General features: G+C 38.4%; 1 protein-coding gene across 7 annotated transcripts in view; it reads left to right on the top strand.

Moving 5' to 3' along the window:
• The window catches only part of ANKRD44 (ankyrin repeat domain 44), a 279,387-nt gene that overhangs the window by 192,628 nt on the left and 68,149 nt on the right, over positions 1 to 18,610 (top strand). For 4 of the 7 annotated variants that reach the window (XM_037523759.2, XM_037523757.2, XM_037523756.2 and 1 more), the window contains exons 11-16: positions 1,399 to 1,481; positions 2,662 to 2,725; positions 4,613 to 4,681; positions 7,220 to 7,360; positions 8,983 to 9,063; positions 13,917 to 14,028. In XM_037523759.2, coding sequence (XP_037379656.2) covers positions 1,399 to 1,481; positions 2,662 to 2,725; positions 4,613 to 4,681; positions 7,220 to 7,360; positions 8,983 to 9,063; positions 13,917 to 14,028 — 550 coding nt within the window. Of the gene's footprint in view, positions 1 to 1,398; positions 1,482 to 2,607; positions 2,726 to 4,612; positions 4,682 to 7,219; positions 7,361 to 8,982; positions 9,064 to 13,916; positions 14,029 to 18,610 lie in introns of all 7 variants that reach the window. The other 3 variants (XM_054699964.1, XM_054699963.1, XM_054699962.1) reach the window with 1 other exon arrangement.

Genomic DNA, 18,610 nt, shown 5'->3' with positions numbered 1-18,610 from the left:
CTATAAGGGATTATTTAGGAGAGTGTTTTATGGTGGGGCATCTGCCTGGAAAGTCCTTTGCTAGATTTTTTCTGTAATATAGTTGAGGAAAATATGATAGATTTATGAAAATATACAAAATATTTATTACTCCTATGTTTTTGAGGCTCATATCTGCATGTGGGTTAATGTACAATGCAAAAATTTATTAGGGAGATGAATTTTCACCTGCAAAGGTAAACGTTAGTTTCTAGTCTCCAAAATTTTATTTTTGGTAATATAGCTATCATTACTTTCAGCAAAGTACTTGGCACATGATAGGTCAATAATAATTACCTGTCAAATTAAAATAATACAAATTGACTTTTCTAAGTTTGTTTTTTTATTATTATTTTTTTTTAATGAGGCATGTTTTTTATTTATTTGTTTGTTTGTTTTGTTTATACATGCACTGGGTACAGTCAGAAGCGCGGGAGGGTGAGAGAATTCATCAGAGCCAGAGCAGGGAGCAGAGCAGGCAGAAGGACCGAAGTACACTGCTGAGGGGAGCAGCGGGCACAGCAGGAGAGGTCTGCGTGCCATGTGGGACCCTCCTCTGGTGGCCGGGGAGCAGCCGGCGATCGAACCGGCGCCGCAGAGGCCGCGGGCAGCTTCGCAACCCAGCGCTCAACCGCTGTGCCACCGGGGAGGCTCTCTAAGTTTATGTTTTTATCTTCAACACATAGTATAGCATCTGATCTTTATACCATGTTGAATAGATGAATGAATGAATGAATGAATGAGGCATAAAATCAATAAGTTGTAAGAAAGATTAATTTTAAATGTCATGGGTCACTTTATGTGAAACATTCTTCTAATTAATGTACATTCCTATTGTTATGGATTTTTATTTTTTTATTTTTTTTACAAGATTTTTTTTTGAAGATTTATTTATTTATTTAAACAAGCACTTATTTATTTATTATTTAAACAGTCAGAAGCGCAGGAGGGTGAGAGAATTCACCAGAGCCAGAGCCAGAGCGGGGAGCAGAGCAGGCAGAAGGACCAAAGTACACTGCTGAGGGAAGCAGCGGGAGGCAGGAGAGGTCTGCGCGCCATGTGGGACCCTCCTCCAGTGGCCGGGGAGCAGCCGGGGATCGAACTGGCGCTGCAGAGGCTGCGGGCAGCTTTGCAACCCAGCGCTCAACCGCTGGGCCACCGGGGAGGCCCTGTTATGGATTTTTAATTCTGGTTGTGTTCAGGATTATATTATTTTAAGGTAGACAATGATTATGTAATTATTGAGTGGAAGGGTCACAAAATTATTTTAGCTAGTGTCATGAATTTAATTTCCATCAGGAACTTCAGAAAGATAATTATCCTTCTACATGTGTCTTGAAATCTGTTACCATGAGCTGCTCTGTTTTTTTTCCTCCTCAGGTGTGGAATCCACAGCATGTTCCCCTTACATTTAGCTGCCCTAAATGCTCACTCTGACTGCTGCAGAAAATTGTTATCATCGGGTAAGTAACTCCATTACCCAAGAAGAGGTTTAATGTGTCCTGTGAGTAAGTCACATGGCTTCAGGTGTCTGGCCAGAGTGAGTGGCTGCCAGTGCCTTGTGTCGTTCATTACCTGACTTGGCTGGAAGAGCTCTGTCCACAGCTAACTTTGTGTGACAGTTCCTAGCAGCCCTCGGTGTTAGAGCTGTTTCCATATCAGTAGTCCTGCCCCAGAATGAGTCTTATCTGTTTCTAAAGTTAAATGTTTAGTGACCCGGGGTTAAGAGACAGGTAGAGATGGCAATGGCTTACAGGAAATTCATCATAGAAGGAGAAATATCCTTGAGTCTCAAAATATCTTAAAATGGTGGCCTAATATTTAATATTTTTCTCCAAAGGAAAAAGGCCCTACCCCCCACAATTTGATAGTCATTACCTTCCCACTCTATGGATTTTGAAAAATTACTACAGTTAAACGGATCCATTCCAACTAGGCTTAATTTTTATTTTTTTTAAACATGGGTCCATTTGGAACCAAGAAATTCTTTCTGGTTTGGAGCTTTGCTAATCTTTCTTATCACTGTTTCTGCCAACCCCGGTGTATAAAAAAGCTCCTGAGCTTTCAAAGGTGATAGAGGTCTGCAAGGCAAAGATTGTTTATGAATTAATTCAAAAGATATCCCAGAGGCATTTTTCCCATATACGTACTTTACCTGTGGTTGATTCTTCTTCCACTACCTTTGGCATGTTTAAAAATAATTCTTGCATGAAAGCATGTTTCCCAAATCCTAAACCAACTGAAAGCTAATAATATACTTAAGAAAATACCTATTTCAGCATGTTAAGACTACTCCTTTGCCTTCCATGTTTTCTCCATGTGTTCTGTCTGCCTGTCTATTGCCCTACTTATCTCAAATTGGTTTCATAAATTTCTACCCTGGGATTGAAATATGGGACTGTGGTTCACCCAGGGCTGAATGTGAAAATAAATTCTTTTTGACTTCACGGTTCTTCCTATAAATTTGCCAAGCTTGAGCAGTTACCATTCGTTTCCATGACAACCTCTTTCTGACTACAATTGCTTGTGTTCTGGTTTTTCTACTAACTGATTTTTCTGTCTCTGCAATGTTTCTTGTGGTTTAACTAGGACAAAAGTATAGCATAGTATCCTTGTTTAGTAATGAGCACGTGCTGTCTGCAGGCTTTGAAATAGACACCCCAGATAAGTTTGGAAGAACGTGCCTTCATGCTGCTGCTGCAGGAGGGTGAGTAGCTAGCAATTTTAGTTGTTAATTCATGATTTAATTACTAATTCATCTTAATTTACTTAAGTTGTCTGTGAATCAGTTTCCTTAGTAAAATGGACAAGAATCATTTCTACTAATACCAAATATCAGTATGTTTGCATATCCATATTTCTTGATGTTTTATTCTTCCAAGGAAAAACTGTCAGCCTATCTTATATAGTAGAGGTTTTCTTTTCTCCCTGTCTTTTTTGTTTTCTTTTTAAATTGTAGTTATTTAACTTACAGAATGTGTATCTACTTGGTACCCCTGCCACCAAAAGAAAATAATTTGAAATTTGTTTCTAAGTTTTTTCTCTTTTGTTGCTGGTGGAGGGGGGGTGATGATCACAGGTGTTTAGGATTGAGTTAACTCAATTTCATTTATAGACATTTTGATCCTAATTCTAAAACTGATTTTTAAATCTATATAATTATTTAATGTGAATAAAAAAATTCCTTGCCTTTGTTTTTTAAGTTGTAAAGAGAACTTTTATCAGATACTCTTTTTCATATCAGTGGTTAGATTAAGACTTTGATCAATTTGTTGTTGATACACGATCACACATTGACCAAACTTGTCCTCTCTCAGATGACCTTATTTGGGTAAGGTGTTGGTTTGCAGTTGATTTCCTAGTCCTTAAGGAATAGCAACGCTTCCCTGTTTGTGTTCTGCACATCACCTAAGCATTACCGATTTGTCAGAGGTGAAGTGAGCATGGCACTTTGGAACCTCTTACTTGAAGTTTTACTTCTAGTTTTGTAGTCATAATTTTGTATTATTTTTTGAAAGAATCTCCTCCTCCCATCTTCTCTAATTTCATGAGCTTCACAAGGCACACAACTTGAATCTGTCTCTGCGTTTGATTCTTTGACTTTTTCCAGGGAGAGACAGGTGCTTTACATCAGCTGGCAGGCTACACCCACACATAATAGTCTCAGAAAATTCTTATATTTTATGGCAAACAGTTCTCTGAGAAAGGGGGATAAAAAGGGTGGATGTGAGGTGGGGAGAGCTCTGCTCAGGTTTATCATTAATGAGATCATTTTTCTTATTTAAATGATAATAAAATGGCAAATCCTAGGCCACTTCTTAGCATCCCAAGTTTAGAAGAATAATGGATAATTGTCTCTTTTTATGGCCACATTAAAAAAATATATCAGACCTGTGCAAAAGTGAAAACACACCATTCTGGATTCATGCCTGAAACTTATGTTGGAATTAATATTTAGCTATATGTCCTTCAATAGGAAAATTCACTTCAGTGGGTTCTTTTCTCCCTACTAAACATGATTTATTGCTTCTGAGAATGACAAAGAAGCATTGGAAGATCACTGTGCTCCATTATATCATTTTCAGCCTTGGTTCTGCACATTTATTTACCTAGATTATAAGGACAGGGAAATGCAGCTGTTTTATTTTCCATTTAGGACAGTCTTGGTCAGAAATGGTTATGGTGAATTCATTCTGCTGTGATAAAAGGTAATGCTTATCCACTCTGGTTCATTGTTTATAGGTGACATTAAATTATTTCATAAACTCTTTGTGGTTTTGAAAGAGAACATTAAGCTAAACAATGAAACCATCACTAAAAGGTTTAATCATATAATAATCATTAAGTTCTGTAGTCATAGAATGGAAAATGTTTCCGCAAGATCTTTAATGTATTGATATATTAAAAATTTCAGAAACTTTAGTCCCTTACTATATCACATTCCTCTAATATTTTCAGGTTATTCTTGTGTTAGCAGAATTTAAAACTAGAGCTATCATTTCCTCTTGGTCTGCACTCTAGAAAACAGTGCCTTGTGATGGTAGCCTAGCAATTGACCTCTTCCATCTGAATAATGTTTTCTCTGTCTTTCCAGTAACGTGGAATGTATAAAACTCTTGCAGAGCAGTGGAGCAGATTTCCATAAAAAGGACAAATGTGGCAGGTATGTAAAAGGGAACTCTGCTTCAAGTACCTAAATAAAAGGAGCAGGGAGGAGTCCATCTGGAAATCACATTATGTTCAAGCGATAAATAGGGAAACTAGCTGGAGGGATTCCATTCTCAGAAGGAAATCCCTCTTGTCACAAAATGCCAACAAATCACAAGCTACAAGAAAAACATCTCACAGCTTGTTTAGTGGTGCCAATTGTCTTTCTTTCTCTTCCAATTTTTAAAAATTTCCTACATGGATATAATTGAGAAAATTCTGTTTATAGCAAATAGTACACTTTAGCACCCCGAACCCAAAATTTGGTCATAAGAGCAAAATTACTTTGTTATATTTATCAGACATTTAATCTTAGGAAAAAATATTTAGACAATGTTTAAACATTAAGCACACATACCACCACCACCACCTTCACCACCACTGTCACCAACTGTGCCTTTGGCTGATGGAATGAGTCATAGACCGTTTCTCACCTTTATGAATCTTTGCTAAATCCTTCTGTAATACTGGCTGGTGTGTGGCTATGCATTACACTCACACACACCAGTGTCTCTCTGCTCCTCTCTCCATGCATCCTGGCTCTTGGAGTTGCCACAAATTTCTTCTCTTACCAACTTACCTAGGGCAGGCCCCCACTCATCTCCTCATTCTTCCAGATTTACATCAAGTGACACCACCCCTCCACTCTCACAGGGGTTCCCCTCCTCTACTCCCCTAACAAGCTCTGTACTCCACCACTGCAGGACCCTCACACTCTTCTTTTTTTTTAAAAAAGATTTATTTGTTTATTTATACAAGCACTGGGGTACAGGCAGAAGCGCGGGAGGGTAAGAGAATTCACCAGAGCCAGAGAGGGGAACAGAACAGGTAGACCAATGAAATACAATGCTGAGGGAAGCAGCGGGCGGCAGGAGAGGTCTGCACGCCATGTGGAACCCTCCCCTGGAGGCCTGGTAGCAGCCGGGGATCGAACCAGCGCTGCAGAGGATGCGGGCAGTTTCGCAACCCAGCGCTCAACTTCTGCGCCACCAGGGAGGCCCACCCTCACACTCTTCTAATGGACTCTGTTTCCTTGTCTCTCTCCTCACCTGACTATGGGTCTCCTAAGATCAAGGACTGGGTCTCTTTATCTCTGGGATCTGTCATTGATTGATACCTGATACTTTTCAGTCTAATTAGTTAAAACACAAGCAATCCACTATGCCAAATACTTAATTTCCTTGTTTTAACTAAAGAGGGAAAAATCAACTAATAAAAAGTCCATAATTATAAACATAAAATACTTAAGCATACATAAAATAAATAGTTCTTGAAATAAAGTTACTTTGTTTCTAGTATTTTTTACTATTGCAAATTGGCTAGATACACAGGTAAACTGAAATAATCAAGGACTAAAAATAAGTAATGAAAAACAATATACTTTTTTCTGTAATATCTTAACTCTCTACAAGGTGCTCGTTTTTTTCCAGTTATTACTCAGTTGGTTTTTCATAGAACTCTATGAAGTATATGGGAATGCTTATGACAATTTTTTTAAAAAAGATTATTTATGCATACAAGACCTGGGGTGTAGGCCAGAGGTACAGGAGGTGAGAGGATTCAACATAGAGAGTGGGGAGCAGAACAGACAGATCTACTGAAACACACTGCTGAGAGGAGCAGCAGGTGAGACAGGAGAGGTCTGCTGCGCCATGTAGGTTGCTCCCTGGCTGGCCAGGGATCAAACTCGTGCTGCAGTGGCTGGTGATAGCTTGATGGTGCTGTCTTTAACCCCTGTGCCACAAGGGAGACCCCTTATTACCCTTTTTGATTGAGGAAAAAGCTGAGGCCAGAAAAACTAAATGATTTAAACATTTACACAGAATTTTAGACCTAGAACAGACCTTAGGGGACAGCTGCTCAGAATACCTTACTCGAATATGGATGAGGAAGCCCAGGCTCAGAAATGATTTGGCTCAGCTTTCAAATCTGCTCAGACTAGAACTCAGGGATTCTGATTCCTCCTTCTTTGCATTGTTCTTTCCTTTGGTTAACCCACATCCCTACCCTCAAGGAGCTTTTAGTTTAGTGGAGAGGATGAGACAATACTAGTAGTTAACATCGGGGCGATCGTGATGTGATCTCAAGAGACCAGGACAGGGAATGCATAGGTTTTGAAGGCTTTAGAACAGGATAGTCATATGTTGGTATTGCGCCTTAGAAAACCCACTTCTTCATTCATATCAATTGGAAAGTTTGATTGATGGAAGTTTGATTAGCATAAAGGAGATCAATAAGGATGGTATTGATATAGTCCAGATGAACAGGAATGTAGACCCAAACCAGTACAGGCACTGGGAAGGGGAATAAAAGATAGATCCACAGTGGATAGCCTTGTCTGAGGCCTGGTCTTTGTGGTTTCAGTTCTAAGTTATAAAGTCAAAGGAAGATCCCTTGACCTCCAACCCCCAGGAATACTGCTGTCAGTGCTAGTACAGATGATGGGTCTGTTTTTCAGACCAGATGAAGTAATAAACTTCTGTTTGTTTTTCAGGACCCCTTTGCACTATGCAGCTGCAAATTGTCACTTCCACTGTATTGAGACATTAGTAACCACAGGGGCCAATGTTAACGAAACAGATGACTGGGGACGGACAGCCTTGCACTATGCTGCTGCATCAGACATGGATAGAAAGTAAAAACAGCCTTGCTCATGCTTCTCTGGGGTTAGGGCAGGGGTGGGGGTGGAAGAATTTACCATTTCCTTCATACTGCCTCACAGAAACCGTGAATGAAGAATTTTTTTTATTCAGACCCAAAGCATTTAGAATTACTTCATCCCTAACCCTGCTTTTCCCATTCCACTCTCTTTATGTTTGATTATTACATGTCACTGCACAATTACTTTTCTGTTCTTTGGGTGGAATGCCAAATGGAGCTGTCAAACCCAGGTTTTCAGTTTATTCAAAATATGTTGTAATTTATTTTGTCATATACTGTAGTTTTCATTATCACCACTTGGATGCTTCACTTGCTGTAAAACTTACATTTGCTAATAAATATGTCATATGTTGAAAATATCCATCTATGCATAATCCCAGTAGCCTCTAAAAGTAGCATCTATATGTATAAAATAGGCACTATTGTTCCAAATCTGGGCACAAATGCTTTTTTAGTAGGAAAACTAGAGAAAAAGAAGTTGTTGCTTTGGGCATGTTTGGATTTTAGGAGGCTAGAGATGGAAAGAAAAAATAAGTGAACTAGTTCTGGGGAAAAGGTAGAAACGCCCATGGCTTATGAGATTCTTTTCAAAGACTGAAGGACCAGGGCCTCCTTCATAGAAATACTTTTTGGTGATCCTGTTTGGAGAACTGTTCAATTATTTGCTGTTGTGTGCTATGGGATTGATTCTGGGTCAGTGCTAACTGTTTTTCTCATAGAGCACTTTCAGACATTTTAGATGATAACCCACAGTATGAAACACATTTTACATCATTACCCAGAACACACACTTACATAATATGTTCTGTATGTACATATATACTTACATACATGCATGTATATATATGTAAAACAAACAAAAATTTCATGAAACCATTTTATTTGGACTATGTATGATGCATTCAGATATAATCTTTTATATCATTAAAAATGTTACTGGATGCAACCCACTGAGTTCAGTTTGAAAATTTTACAGTTCAGTTTGGAAAACACTGTCTTCATATCATATAATGTTGGATTGTCAGATGTAGCACTCAGGATCCCATAGCCATGAAGGTTATTGATTCAGCAAACATTTGTTGAACATCTACTATGTGCCAGGCTCTATGATATTCATTTGGGATAGAGTGGGGAAAGCCAAACTTCATTAATTAAGTAGAAAAGTAATCCTAGACAATGAAGAACTTCTCTTGTAGATGAGGGATGACCAAGATCCATTCCTGAATAGGTGAGATACTAAACTGGCAAAAAGACATCAAGGAATGTGGTGATAAAAAAGGTGAAGCTAAATTGCTTCCTTTTACTTGGGGAGTTTAGGATATTTACTAAAGTGTGAACAACTTGATTGCTGTTTTATTCACTGATATTTGGGCAAAAGTCTTAAGAAAGACATTTTCTCAGTTGGATTCCTTGGGAGATGATAAGTTTACTGACTGGCCTTGGAGAGAACCATGTATATCCTTAGTGAAAAATGAGTAGTACTCCTTAACTTTGGGGTTGTGTTTTTAATCATTGAGATATAAATTACACCAAGTCATTAGCAACTTTGCCATTAAAAAATTAATTGTATTTAATTTTTTCCCTTATGCCGAGCAGTAAGACTATCTTAGGAAATGCCCATGAAAATTCAGAAGAACTTGAAAGAGTCAGAGAGATGAAGGAAAAGGAAGCTGCACTGTAAGTTTCTTCTCAGCTTATGTTCATGACACCATTACTGATGCTTTTTCTGCTTTTCTAAGTTGCCATATGGGCCAGCTCTACTATTTGGGAGTCTCACTTCTTATCTTGAGGTTATGTGGTGTTTCCTTTAATAAAGAAGAAATTATTTTAATACATCCTTCACTTATTTTCACACTGGGAGCTCTTTCTAAAATCCCAAGCTTTCCTGGGACCGTCATGGTAATTGATCAGCATTTTCTAGGCTTAAGTATCTTAAATATTACTTCTGATTTATCCAGGTGTCATGTGCCTCTTCTCTGAGCTGTAAGATCCCCCTTTCTGATATGGTGATAACAACTATTTAGCAGATTCTATAAATAAATGTTTTGGTGTGAAGTATACACTGGTTATACACTCTCCTCCCTCACCAACACACATACCAACTTACAGAGAGCCCGCTTCTCCCTGCAAACAGTTGCCCCTGTCCCTCTTCATCCCTCCTGTTTCTCTCTGACTTCTAAGAGACTTAGCTGTTACTGTGATAGGGGCCAGAGTGATCGCCATGTCCCAGGAGTGTGCTACATGGGAAGCTCAAATGCTTTGTCCTTTGAGAGTCCTTCCTGCATTGCAAGTCATGGTGATCAGGCTGTGTTCTGCCTAGTGCAGGGCCTGGCACATAGTTGGTGTTCAATAGCTGTGGAGTAGACCAACCAATTCATAAATTGTGCCCACATTTTCTGTCTGCTCCCATGGGACCTGGTGGATATAGTGCTCTAGTCCTTCACTTGTCTGTTCTCTTCTCCAGTTGTCAAATAAACAAGTTTCTCTGCAGCCTGAATGCCTGTGTCTACTCTAGGGTCTTCTTACTGCCCACTGGGCTCTCCCCCCCAGGTCCAGATGATTGTTAAAGAGTACAGTAGAGAGTATGGCCCTGGTGACAATTGTGGGACATAACTTTGTTACTGGGGTAGGAACAGGAAAGTAAAGCACAATGACCAAGGTTTTACCCTAATGCTACAAAATTAAAATAATGATATTAAAAGAATATAGAATTTTGACTGACCTCAGCAAATTCCCCCTTCTCCGTTGAAATGTAAGCTTATCCTGGCCCCTTTTAGAGCTGATGGAGAGAGAAGAAACAGAAGGCGAGGGAACAGGCAGCCTGAGAGCTCTCTTGTGCAGAGAGTCTTTTCTCCTTGCTTTAAGTGCACTTCTTACCTGATGTGAATCTTTTGATTTTGTAACTTAATTGTGAAAATTGGTAGTCAGGGTCTTAAGACACAACTTGGAGAATATTCAAATTCTATAGTACTGTTGCTATTTCTAACAATACTCTTGGTAGTATAGTTCAGTTGTATTCTGGGTTAAATAAGTTTTGGGGAGCAATTCTAAATTTTCCAAATTACATGTTAAGTGTGTCAACTGAGTGTTAGAATGTAGTCCTTTCAGAAGCTGGGAATTGTGTGTCCACTAGAATGCTATTCCTCGTGAGTGATTTTATTTAATGAGCCAAATCCAGTTTTAAATGAGTTACACCTAGGATCCAGTCCACAGGCATTTAAATTACCAAAATAAAAAAATAGATTCCTTATAAGGTGCAAATCACCAAAGACAGCATGATATCTGGAGTCTGAATAGTTTGATTTAAATAAGGAGTATTTTGTGGATAAATCATAGTATGAAGGTTTTTGGTTTAAAAATTTATGTCTTTCATTTTTTTTCCCCAGAGGCTAAAATATTTAATTGTCTGTGTGTTTGCTTTGTTTATTCTTTTTTGCTTCATGCCAAAAGTTAGGTAAATGTTTCTGAGCAGAAATTTTCTATTGGAAGGTCTTCGTTAAATGTGCGGGCTCATGTTTAAAATCTTAACATTTTTATTTGCATGTGAAATTGAATCAGCTTGGCCTTGTAAAGGACATATTTGTCCCACTGTCTCAGAAATAATACTGAAAAGGTGGAGCTGTGCTCCCTGCATGTTATTCTTGCTGCATCAGCAGAGATATGCCACTTGCACAAGCCCTGAGCAGAACGTGTGGCACCCTGAGCACTCATGTCCTAGAGTCTGTGTCTCTAGACCAAAGTGGAGCCAAGCTGTTTTCTCTAACCTATTGCAGATTGTAGCTTTTTCAGAAAAAGTACAACTCTGTTAGAAAAGACTTTTAAAATTTATTGTTTATTATTTTAGCTTAGCCTATATTTCTTTTTTTTTTTTAAATAATAAATTTTATTTTTATATTCCCCATACAATTGCAGCCCCCCCATTCTGACCCCAATCCCTCCCCTCCCGCCCCCACCCCCCTAAAAGTGTCTCTGGTTCATAGTTTTTTGTTGATTTTGATTTTCACTTTCTTATAGTTATTCATTTTCCTGGTCCCTTATTTAAGTTTTCTAGATTCCTGCTATGAGTGAGACCATCCGGTATTTTTCTTTTTCTTTTTGGCTTATTTCGCTGAGCATGATCCCTTCCAGCGCCATCCATGTTGCTGCAAATTGCATGTGTTTATCTTTTTTGAATGCTGAGTAATATTCCGTGGTATATATGTACCACATCTTCTTGATCCAGTCATCTATTTTTGGGCATTTGGGTTGTTTCCAAAGCTTAGCTATTGTAAACAGTGCTGCTATAAACATAGGGGTGCAGGTGTTCTTTGGAATTGATGTTTCTGTGTCCTTTGGGTAAATACCTAGGAGTGGAATTTCTGGATCATATGGAAGCTCTATGTTTAGTAGGTCCAGAAATCTCCACACAGCTCTCCACAGTGGTTGGACCAGTTTGCACTCCCACCAACAGTGCAGAAGAGTTCCTTTTTCTCCACACCCTCGCCAACATTTGTTGTTGCTAGTTTTTTTAATATGTGCCATTCTCACTGGTGTAAGATGGTATCTCATGGTAGTTTTGATTTGCATTTCCCTGATGACAAGTGATGTTGAACATTTTTTCATATGCCTGTTGGCCATTTGCATTTCCTCTTCAGAGAAGTTTCTTTTTAGCTCTTCTGCCCATTTTTTGACTGGATTATTTTCTTTGTTGTTGTTGAGTCTCATCAGCTCTTTGTAGATTTTTGTGATCAGTCCTTTATCATTAGTGTTGGGTGCAAAAATGTTCTCCCAGTTGGTGGGGTTTCTCTTTGTTTTTGTTATTGTCTCTTTTGCTGTGCAGAAGCTCTTTAATTTGATGTAGTCCCAGCTGTTTATCTTTGCCTTCACTATCACTGCTTTGGGTGATGTGTCTGTAAAGATGTCTTTGATGTGCAAATCACGTAGTGTTTTGCCTATATTTCCTTCTATATATTTTATGGTTTCAGGTCTTATGTCTAGTTCTTTAATCCATTTTGAGTTGATTTTTGTGTATGGTGTGAGGTAGTGGTCAAGCTTCATTCTTTTGCATGTAGCGACCCAGTTTTCCCAGCACCATTTATTGAACAAACTTTCTTTGCTCCAATGCATAGTCTTTGCTCCTTTGTCAAAGATTAGTTGACCATAAATCTGTGGGTTTATTTCTGGATTTTCTATTCGATTCCATTAGTCTGTATGTCTGTTCTTGTTCCAATACCATGCAGTTTTGATGATTATGGCTTTGTAGTAGAGTTTGAAGTCTGGGAGTGTGATGCCTCCATTCCCTTCTCTTTTTTTCAGGAGAGCTTGGCTCTTCGGGGTTTTTTGTGATTCCATATGAATTTCATCAATAATTGTTCTATTTCTTTGAAGAATGACATTGAAATTTTGATTGGAATAGCATTGAATCTGTATATTGCTTTTGGAAGGATGGCCATTTTAATAATGTTTATTCTTCCAATCCATGAGCAGGGGATGTCTTTCCATTTCTTTGTGTCTTCTTCTATTTCTTTTAACAGTGTTTTATAGTTTTCTTTGTATAGGTCCTTTACCTCTTTTGTTAGATTTATTCCCAAATATTTGATTTTTTTTGTTTCAATAAAAAAGGGATGGTTTTTTTGATTTCTTCTTCTTCAGATTTATTGTTTGTGTATAGGAAGGCTACTGACTTTTGCATGTTGATTTTGTATCCTGCCACTTTACTGAACTGATTGATGAGTTGAATTAGTTTTTCTGTGGAGTTTTTGGGGTTCTCTATGTATATAATCATATCATCTGCAAATAGTGATAGTTTGACTTCTTCTTTTCCTATTTGGATTCCTTGGATGTCTTTCTCTTGTCTTATTGCTCTGGCTAGGACTTCCAGTATTATATTGAAAAGCAGTGGTGAGAGTGGACATCCTTGTCTTGTTCCAGCTTAGCCTATATTTCTAATGGTACAACTGAAGTGTCTTTTTTCCATATGGGTCTACTGACTTAATCCCTTTTATTTTTAAAATGTTTACTCATGACTTTATTCTTTTTATTGTTTAGCCTATTCTTAGGTTTTTATTAATTTTTTTTATTTGGTTTCTTACTCTTTTTAACTTCCATTTTTCAACCTTTTGATCTTAGAGTCTCAAGATTTAAAATAAGCTGCTCTCCCTTAAGGTTGTTACATTGCTATGAACTGCTCACCTCTTTTCACATGTGAGACCTCATCTTTTGAACATTGAGCTCTAAAACTCATAGCCCACGTTAAGGCAGATGGGTTCTGTACCTTAATATGAGAAGGAAAAAAACTTTAATTACCCTCTTGTTTTTAAAGTCTTTCCTAAATTCTAGAATGGCTATTTTAGGCTGAAATAAAGATAGTAACAGAAAACACACATACATTTAGAGCTTCCAGGATAAAACCTCATTGTTTTAGGATTCTTAAAGGAACACTTAATTTCACAAAGTAGTTTGTGCTACATTCAAAGTAAGCAAATATTTGTATTATCTTTTTTGGTCCATAGATATTTTCCAAAATAACCCTTCATCTTTATACCTAACAGATGTCTAGAGTTTCTGCTTCAGAATGATGCAAATCCGTCTATCCGGGACAAGGAAGGTTACAATAGCATACATTATGCTGCTGCCTATGGCCACAGACAGTGTCTGGAATTGGTAAGTTGGTTTGTATTGTTCTGTTTCTGGAATACACATGTGTGCACACACATGTACCTAAGTCTGAAATTGTTGGTCTTCTCAGCAAATGCTCTAACTGCTCTCACTAGTAACCACCTTGAAGATTTTCTGTGGTGAATGATTAAATTATTTCACTTTATGGTCTGTAGATCTGTGTTCTATTTCTGTCCATCCTCATGTCAGAGCTGTCTGATAATTCTTTTTCATGGTAATTTGGGCTGGAAATGTTAGACCCATGTGTGGGCATATTTTATATTTTAAAGATCCTTTGGTTGTAGCAAATAAAAGTGTGTACTGCTGAAGACATATTTTAGCAACCCCCCAATTTTAAATAAATGTGTTGAAGGATACCTAACCATTAATCATATGCATTTAACAGTTGTAGTTTAGGGGAGAAATTTGGCAGTAGTCCAGCAATGAGATGTACCGAATTATCCAAACCAGTAGAAATTTCAAACCTGAAATGATCACGAAATTCTTGGAGGCTTGGAGTCTGAAATTCCTCTGTTCATGCAGGCCACAGGGCACAAACTCAAATATCCCCATGGAATAGAAATATAAAGTAAATGAGTGAAGTGAACCCAGGAGTAGATCCTAGGGAATGGTGAGGATTGTGGTCAATAGAGAGGACATGTTCTATCTAAAGGGAAAAACAGCTTGTCAGCTTCAGCTGATTGAGACCAAATGGGAATGCTACTATGGTTGCTACATCTCCAGTGTTTTAAGAGAAACTAGAAATTTAGACTTTTTATGTGAATTTCCTGTTTTCAAAACACTGGGTGGTCTATGAAGAAAATATGTGGATTTGTGGTAGAATCTTGCCTGTAGGCCATTATTTACCATCTCCTGATTACTGTCCTTGGTTGCTTCACTGAGGTATATGGAGTATCTCAAACTCACTATCTCTGGTCCAATGACAGACAGCAACTTTCCTGACTCTCCAACTCTCAAGTGTCATTTTACAAGCAGAAGTCCTACTTTCAGAGTTATTTGGAGGTGTGTTTGGGGAACACATGCTTTTTTTTTTTTTTTTTGGTTAACTGCATAATCTACTGAGAGAGGCAAAAAGCCAGCATCGATGGTGTCATCTCCTGCCCGAATGATGCCCCAGCTAGTTCCTTCACCTTAGGCTATTCTACTGGTTTTATATTTTATTTATTTATTTATTTATTTATTTATTTATACAAGCACTGGGTACAGTCAGAAGCGTGGGAAGGTGAGAGAATTCACCAGAGTCAGAGCAGGGAGCAGAGCAGGCAGAAGGACCAAAGTACACTGCTGAGGGGAGCAGCGGGCGGCAGGAGAGGTCTGCGCGCCATGCGGGACCCTCCTCTGGTGGCCGGGGAGCAGCCGGGGATCGAACCGGCGCCGCAGAGGCCGCGGGCAGCTTCGCAACCCAGCGCTCAACCGCTGCGCCACCGGGGAGGCCCCTGGTTTTATATTTCTTTTAACTAAATATGCGAGGAAATGTTCATAAAGTTCACCCTTGTAAGAAATAAAAAGATAGTTTATTTTAGTGTCTTTTTTTGTGGTTTTGTGGATGAATTTTACCTGCCTTCATCACTCTTGAAGACTTGTGAGTCTTCTTTCCCGCAGTTCTTATGGATATTATAGATTTCCTTGTTTGACCTTGGGAGTGGAATTTTTCCCTCTAGTTTTGATTCAGTGATAATCTTCTTCCAGTTCCTGTGACTACATAAGAAATAACCCAAAAGTTACTTATTTAGAATAATAATTTATTATTTCTCACTGTTTCTGTAGATCAAGAATTCAGGAGTCCCTTAGTTGAATAGTAATAGTTAAAGGTCTCCTGTGAATTACAGACTGTGATTGGGCTGGCATGATTTCAAAAGCTTCTTCATTCATATGTCAATCAACTGAGTTCGAAGATTCAAAGAGCTGACAGTCCTTGGGCTGCTCTGTGTCTCTGTGTGGTTTCTTTATGTGGTTTTCTCTAGTGCAGCAGTTCAGAGTAGTTGGAGATGTTACATGGTGATTCAGATATCCAAAGGTATCTGCCCTGGGAGAGAATGAGAGTAAGGTCAAGAGCAAGAGCACAAGCAAGAGCAAGTAAGAGAAAGGCATAACCCTTTTTTTTTTGGGGGGGGGAATTGTCTTTTTTTTATTTTATATAATTCTAACATTTTTGCACAATGTATGCATTTTCATTTTGGTTATATATCCCATACAATTCCCACCCCCCTCATTTTGACCCTAATCCCTTCTCTCCCTGTCCCCCTCCCCATAGTGTGTCTCTGGTTTATAGTTGCTTGTTGATTTTGATTTTTTTCTTTATTATAATTAGTCTTTTTCCTGGTCCCTTATTTAGGTTTTCTAAATTCCTGCTATGAGTGAGACCATCCGGTATTTTTCTTATTTCGCTGAGCATGTGATCCCTTCCAGCTCTATCCATGTTGCTGCAAATTGCATGAGTTTATCTTTTTTGATTGCTGAGCAATATTCCATTGTGTATATGTACCACATCTGCTTGATCCAGTTATCTATTTTTGGGCATTTGGGCTATTGTAAATAGTGCTGCTATAAACATAGGGGTGCAGGTGCCCTTTTGAATTAATGTTTCTGTGTCCTTTGAGTAAATACCTAGGAGTGGAATTGCTGGATCATATGGAAGCTCTATGTTTAGTAGGTTGAGGAATCTCCATACAGCTCTCCATAGTGGTTGGACCAGTTTGCACTCCCACCAGCAGCGCAGGAGAGTTCCTTTTTTCCCACATCCTCGCCTACATTTGTTGTTGCCAGTTTTTTTTCATATGTGCCATTCTCACTGGTGTAAGATGGTATCTCATTGTAGTTTTGATTTGCATTTTCCTGATTTATTCTTCTCCAGATTTATTGTTTTAATTTCTTCTTTGAGCTCATTAGCCCAGTGGTCTTCGAGTAGTGTGGGTTTCAATCTCCATGAGGTAGGAAAGTTCCTTGCCTTCTTTTTATGGTTTATTTCTATTTTGAGGCCTTCATGGTCAGAGAAGATGGTTGGTATGATTTCAATCTTGGTACATCTGTTGATGTTTGTCTTGTGTCCCAGTATGTGATCGGTCTTGGAGAATGATCCATGTACACTTAAGAAAAATGTGTACTCAGATTTTTAGGGGTTTAGTGTTCTAGATATGTCTGTTAAACCCATGAGCTCTATATCCTTATTTAGAGCTTTAGTGTCCTTACCTATTTTTTGTCTCGTTGATTTATCCATTGTTGATAGTTTTGTGATGAAGTCTCCTACTACATATATGTTTTCTCTGATGTCTGTTTTCAGAGATGATAATAGTTGTCTGATATATTTTGGTGCTCCTTCATTTGGTGAGTATATGTTAATGAGTGTTATTTCTTCCTGAAGCATTGTCCCCTTGATCATAATGTAGTGACTGTCGGGGTCTCTTTTTACCTTTTTGAGTTTAAAATCTGTTTTATCTGATATAAGTATAGCTGTTCCTGCTTTCTATTTTGGTCCATTAGCTTGTAGTATTGTTTTCCATCCTTTTACTGCCAGTCTATTTTTATCTTTTGTAGTTAAATGTGTTTCTTGGAGAAAGTAAAAGGTTGGGTTTAGTTTCTTTTTCTTTTTTTTTTTTTTTAAAGATTTATTTATTTATTTATTTATTTATTTATTTATTTATTTATTTATTTATTTATATAAGCACTGGGTACAGTCAGAAGCGCGGGAGGGTGAGAGAATTCACCAGAGCCAGAGCAGGGAGCAGAGCAGGCAGAAGGACCAAAGTACACTGCTGAGGGGAGCAGCGGGCGGCAGGAGAGTTCTGGCGCCATGTGGGACCCTCCTCTGGTGGCCGGGGAGCAGCCGGGGATCGAACTGGCACTGCAGAGGCTGCGGGCAGCTTCGCAACCCAGCGCTCAACCGCTGCGCCACCGGGGAGGCCCTGGGTTTAGTTTCTTAATCTAGCCTGCAACTCTGTCTTTTTATTGAAGAGTTTAGTCCATTTACATTTAGAGTTAATATTGATATGTTAGTGTCTGTAATTGCCATTTTGTTTGTCTTTTCTCTGGTTTTATTTATTTATTTAAAAAAATTTTTTTTGGTCTTGTTTCGTTCTTATTCATCCCGCTGTTGGTTCTGGCTTTATGACTCCTTATAATATTTTTGGGAGTGGGGGTTTAGTTGTAATGAAATTCCGGAGTTTCTGTTTGTCTGGGAAGGTCCTTATTCTTTCTTCATAGAGGAAGGAAATCTTTCTGGGATAGAGTATTCTTGGTTGGCATTTGTTGTCTTGGAGTTTGTTGACTATGTCACTCCACTCTCTCCTTGCCTATAGTGTTTCTTCAGAGAAGTCTGATGTCAGCCTGATTGGTTTCCCTTTGAATGTTATCTGTTTCTTTGCTCTTGTCAGCTTCAATATTTTTTCCTTGTCTTGGATTCTTGGGAGTTTTACTATTATGTGTCTTGCTGTATTTTTCCTTTCATCATGGAAGTTTGGTGTTCTTCTTACTTCTTGTATGTCTATTTTCAGCTCCTTCTTCATGTTTGGGAAGTTCTCTTTAATTATTTCCTTGAATATTTTCTCTGTACCTATGTCTCTCTCCTCTC

This window comes from Talpa occidentalis, unplaced genomic scaffold (genome assembly GCF_014898055.3).
Source record: "Talpa occidentalis isolate TD23 unplaced genomic scaffold, MPIMG_talOcc4v2.1 talOcc4.3, whole genome shotgun sequence".
Classification (NCBI taxonomy): Eukaryota; Metazoa; Chordata; class Mammalia; order Eulipotyphla; family Talpidae; genus Talpa; species Talpa occidentalis.
Note: the sequence above shows the minus strand (reverse complement) of the source record. Positions and strands in the feature narration are given on the sequence as shown.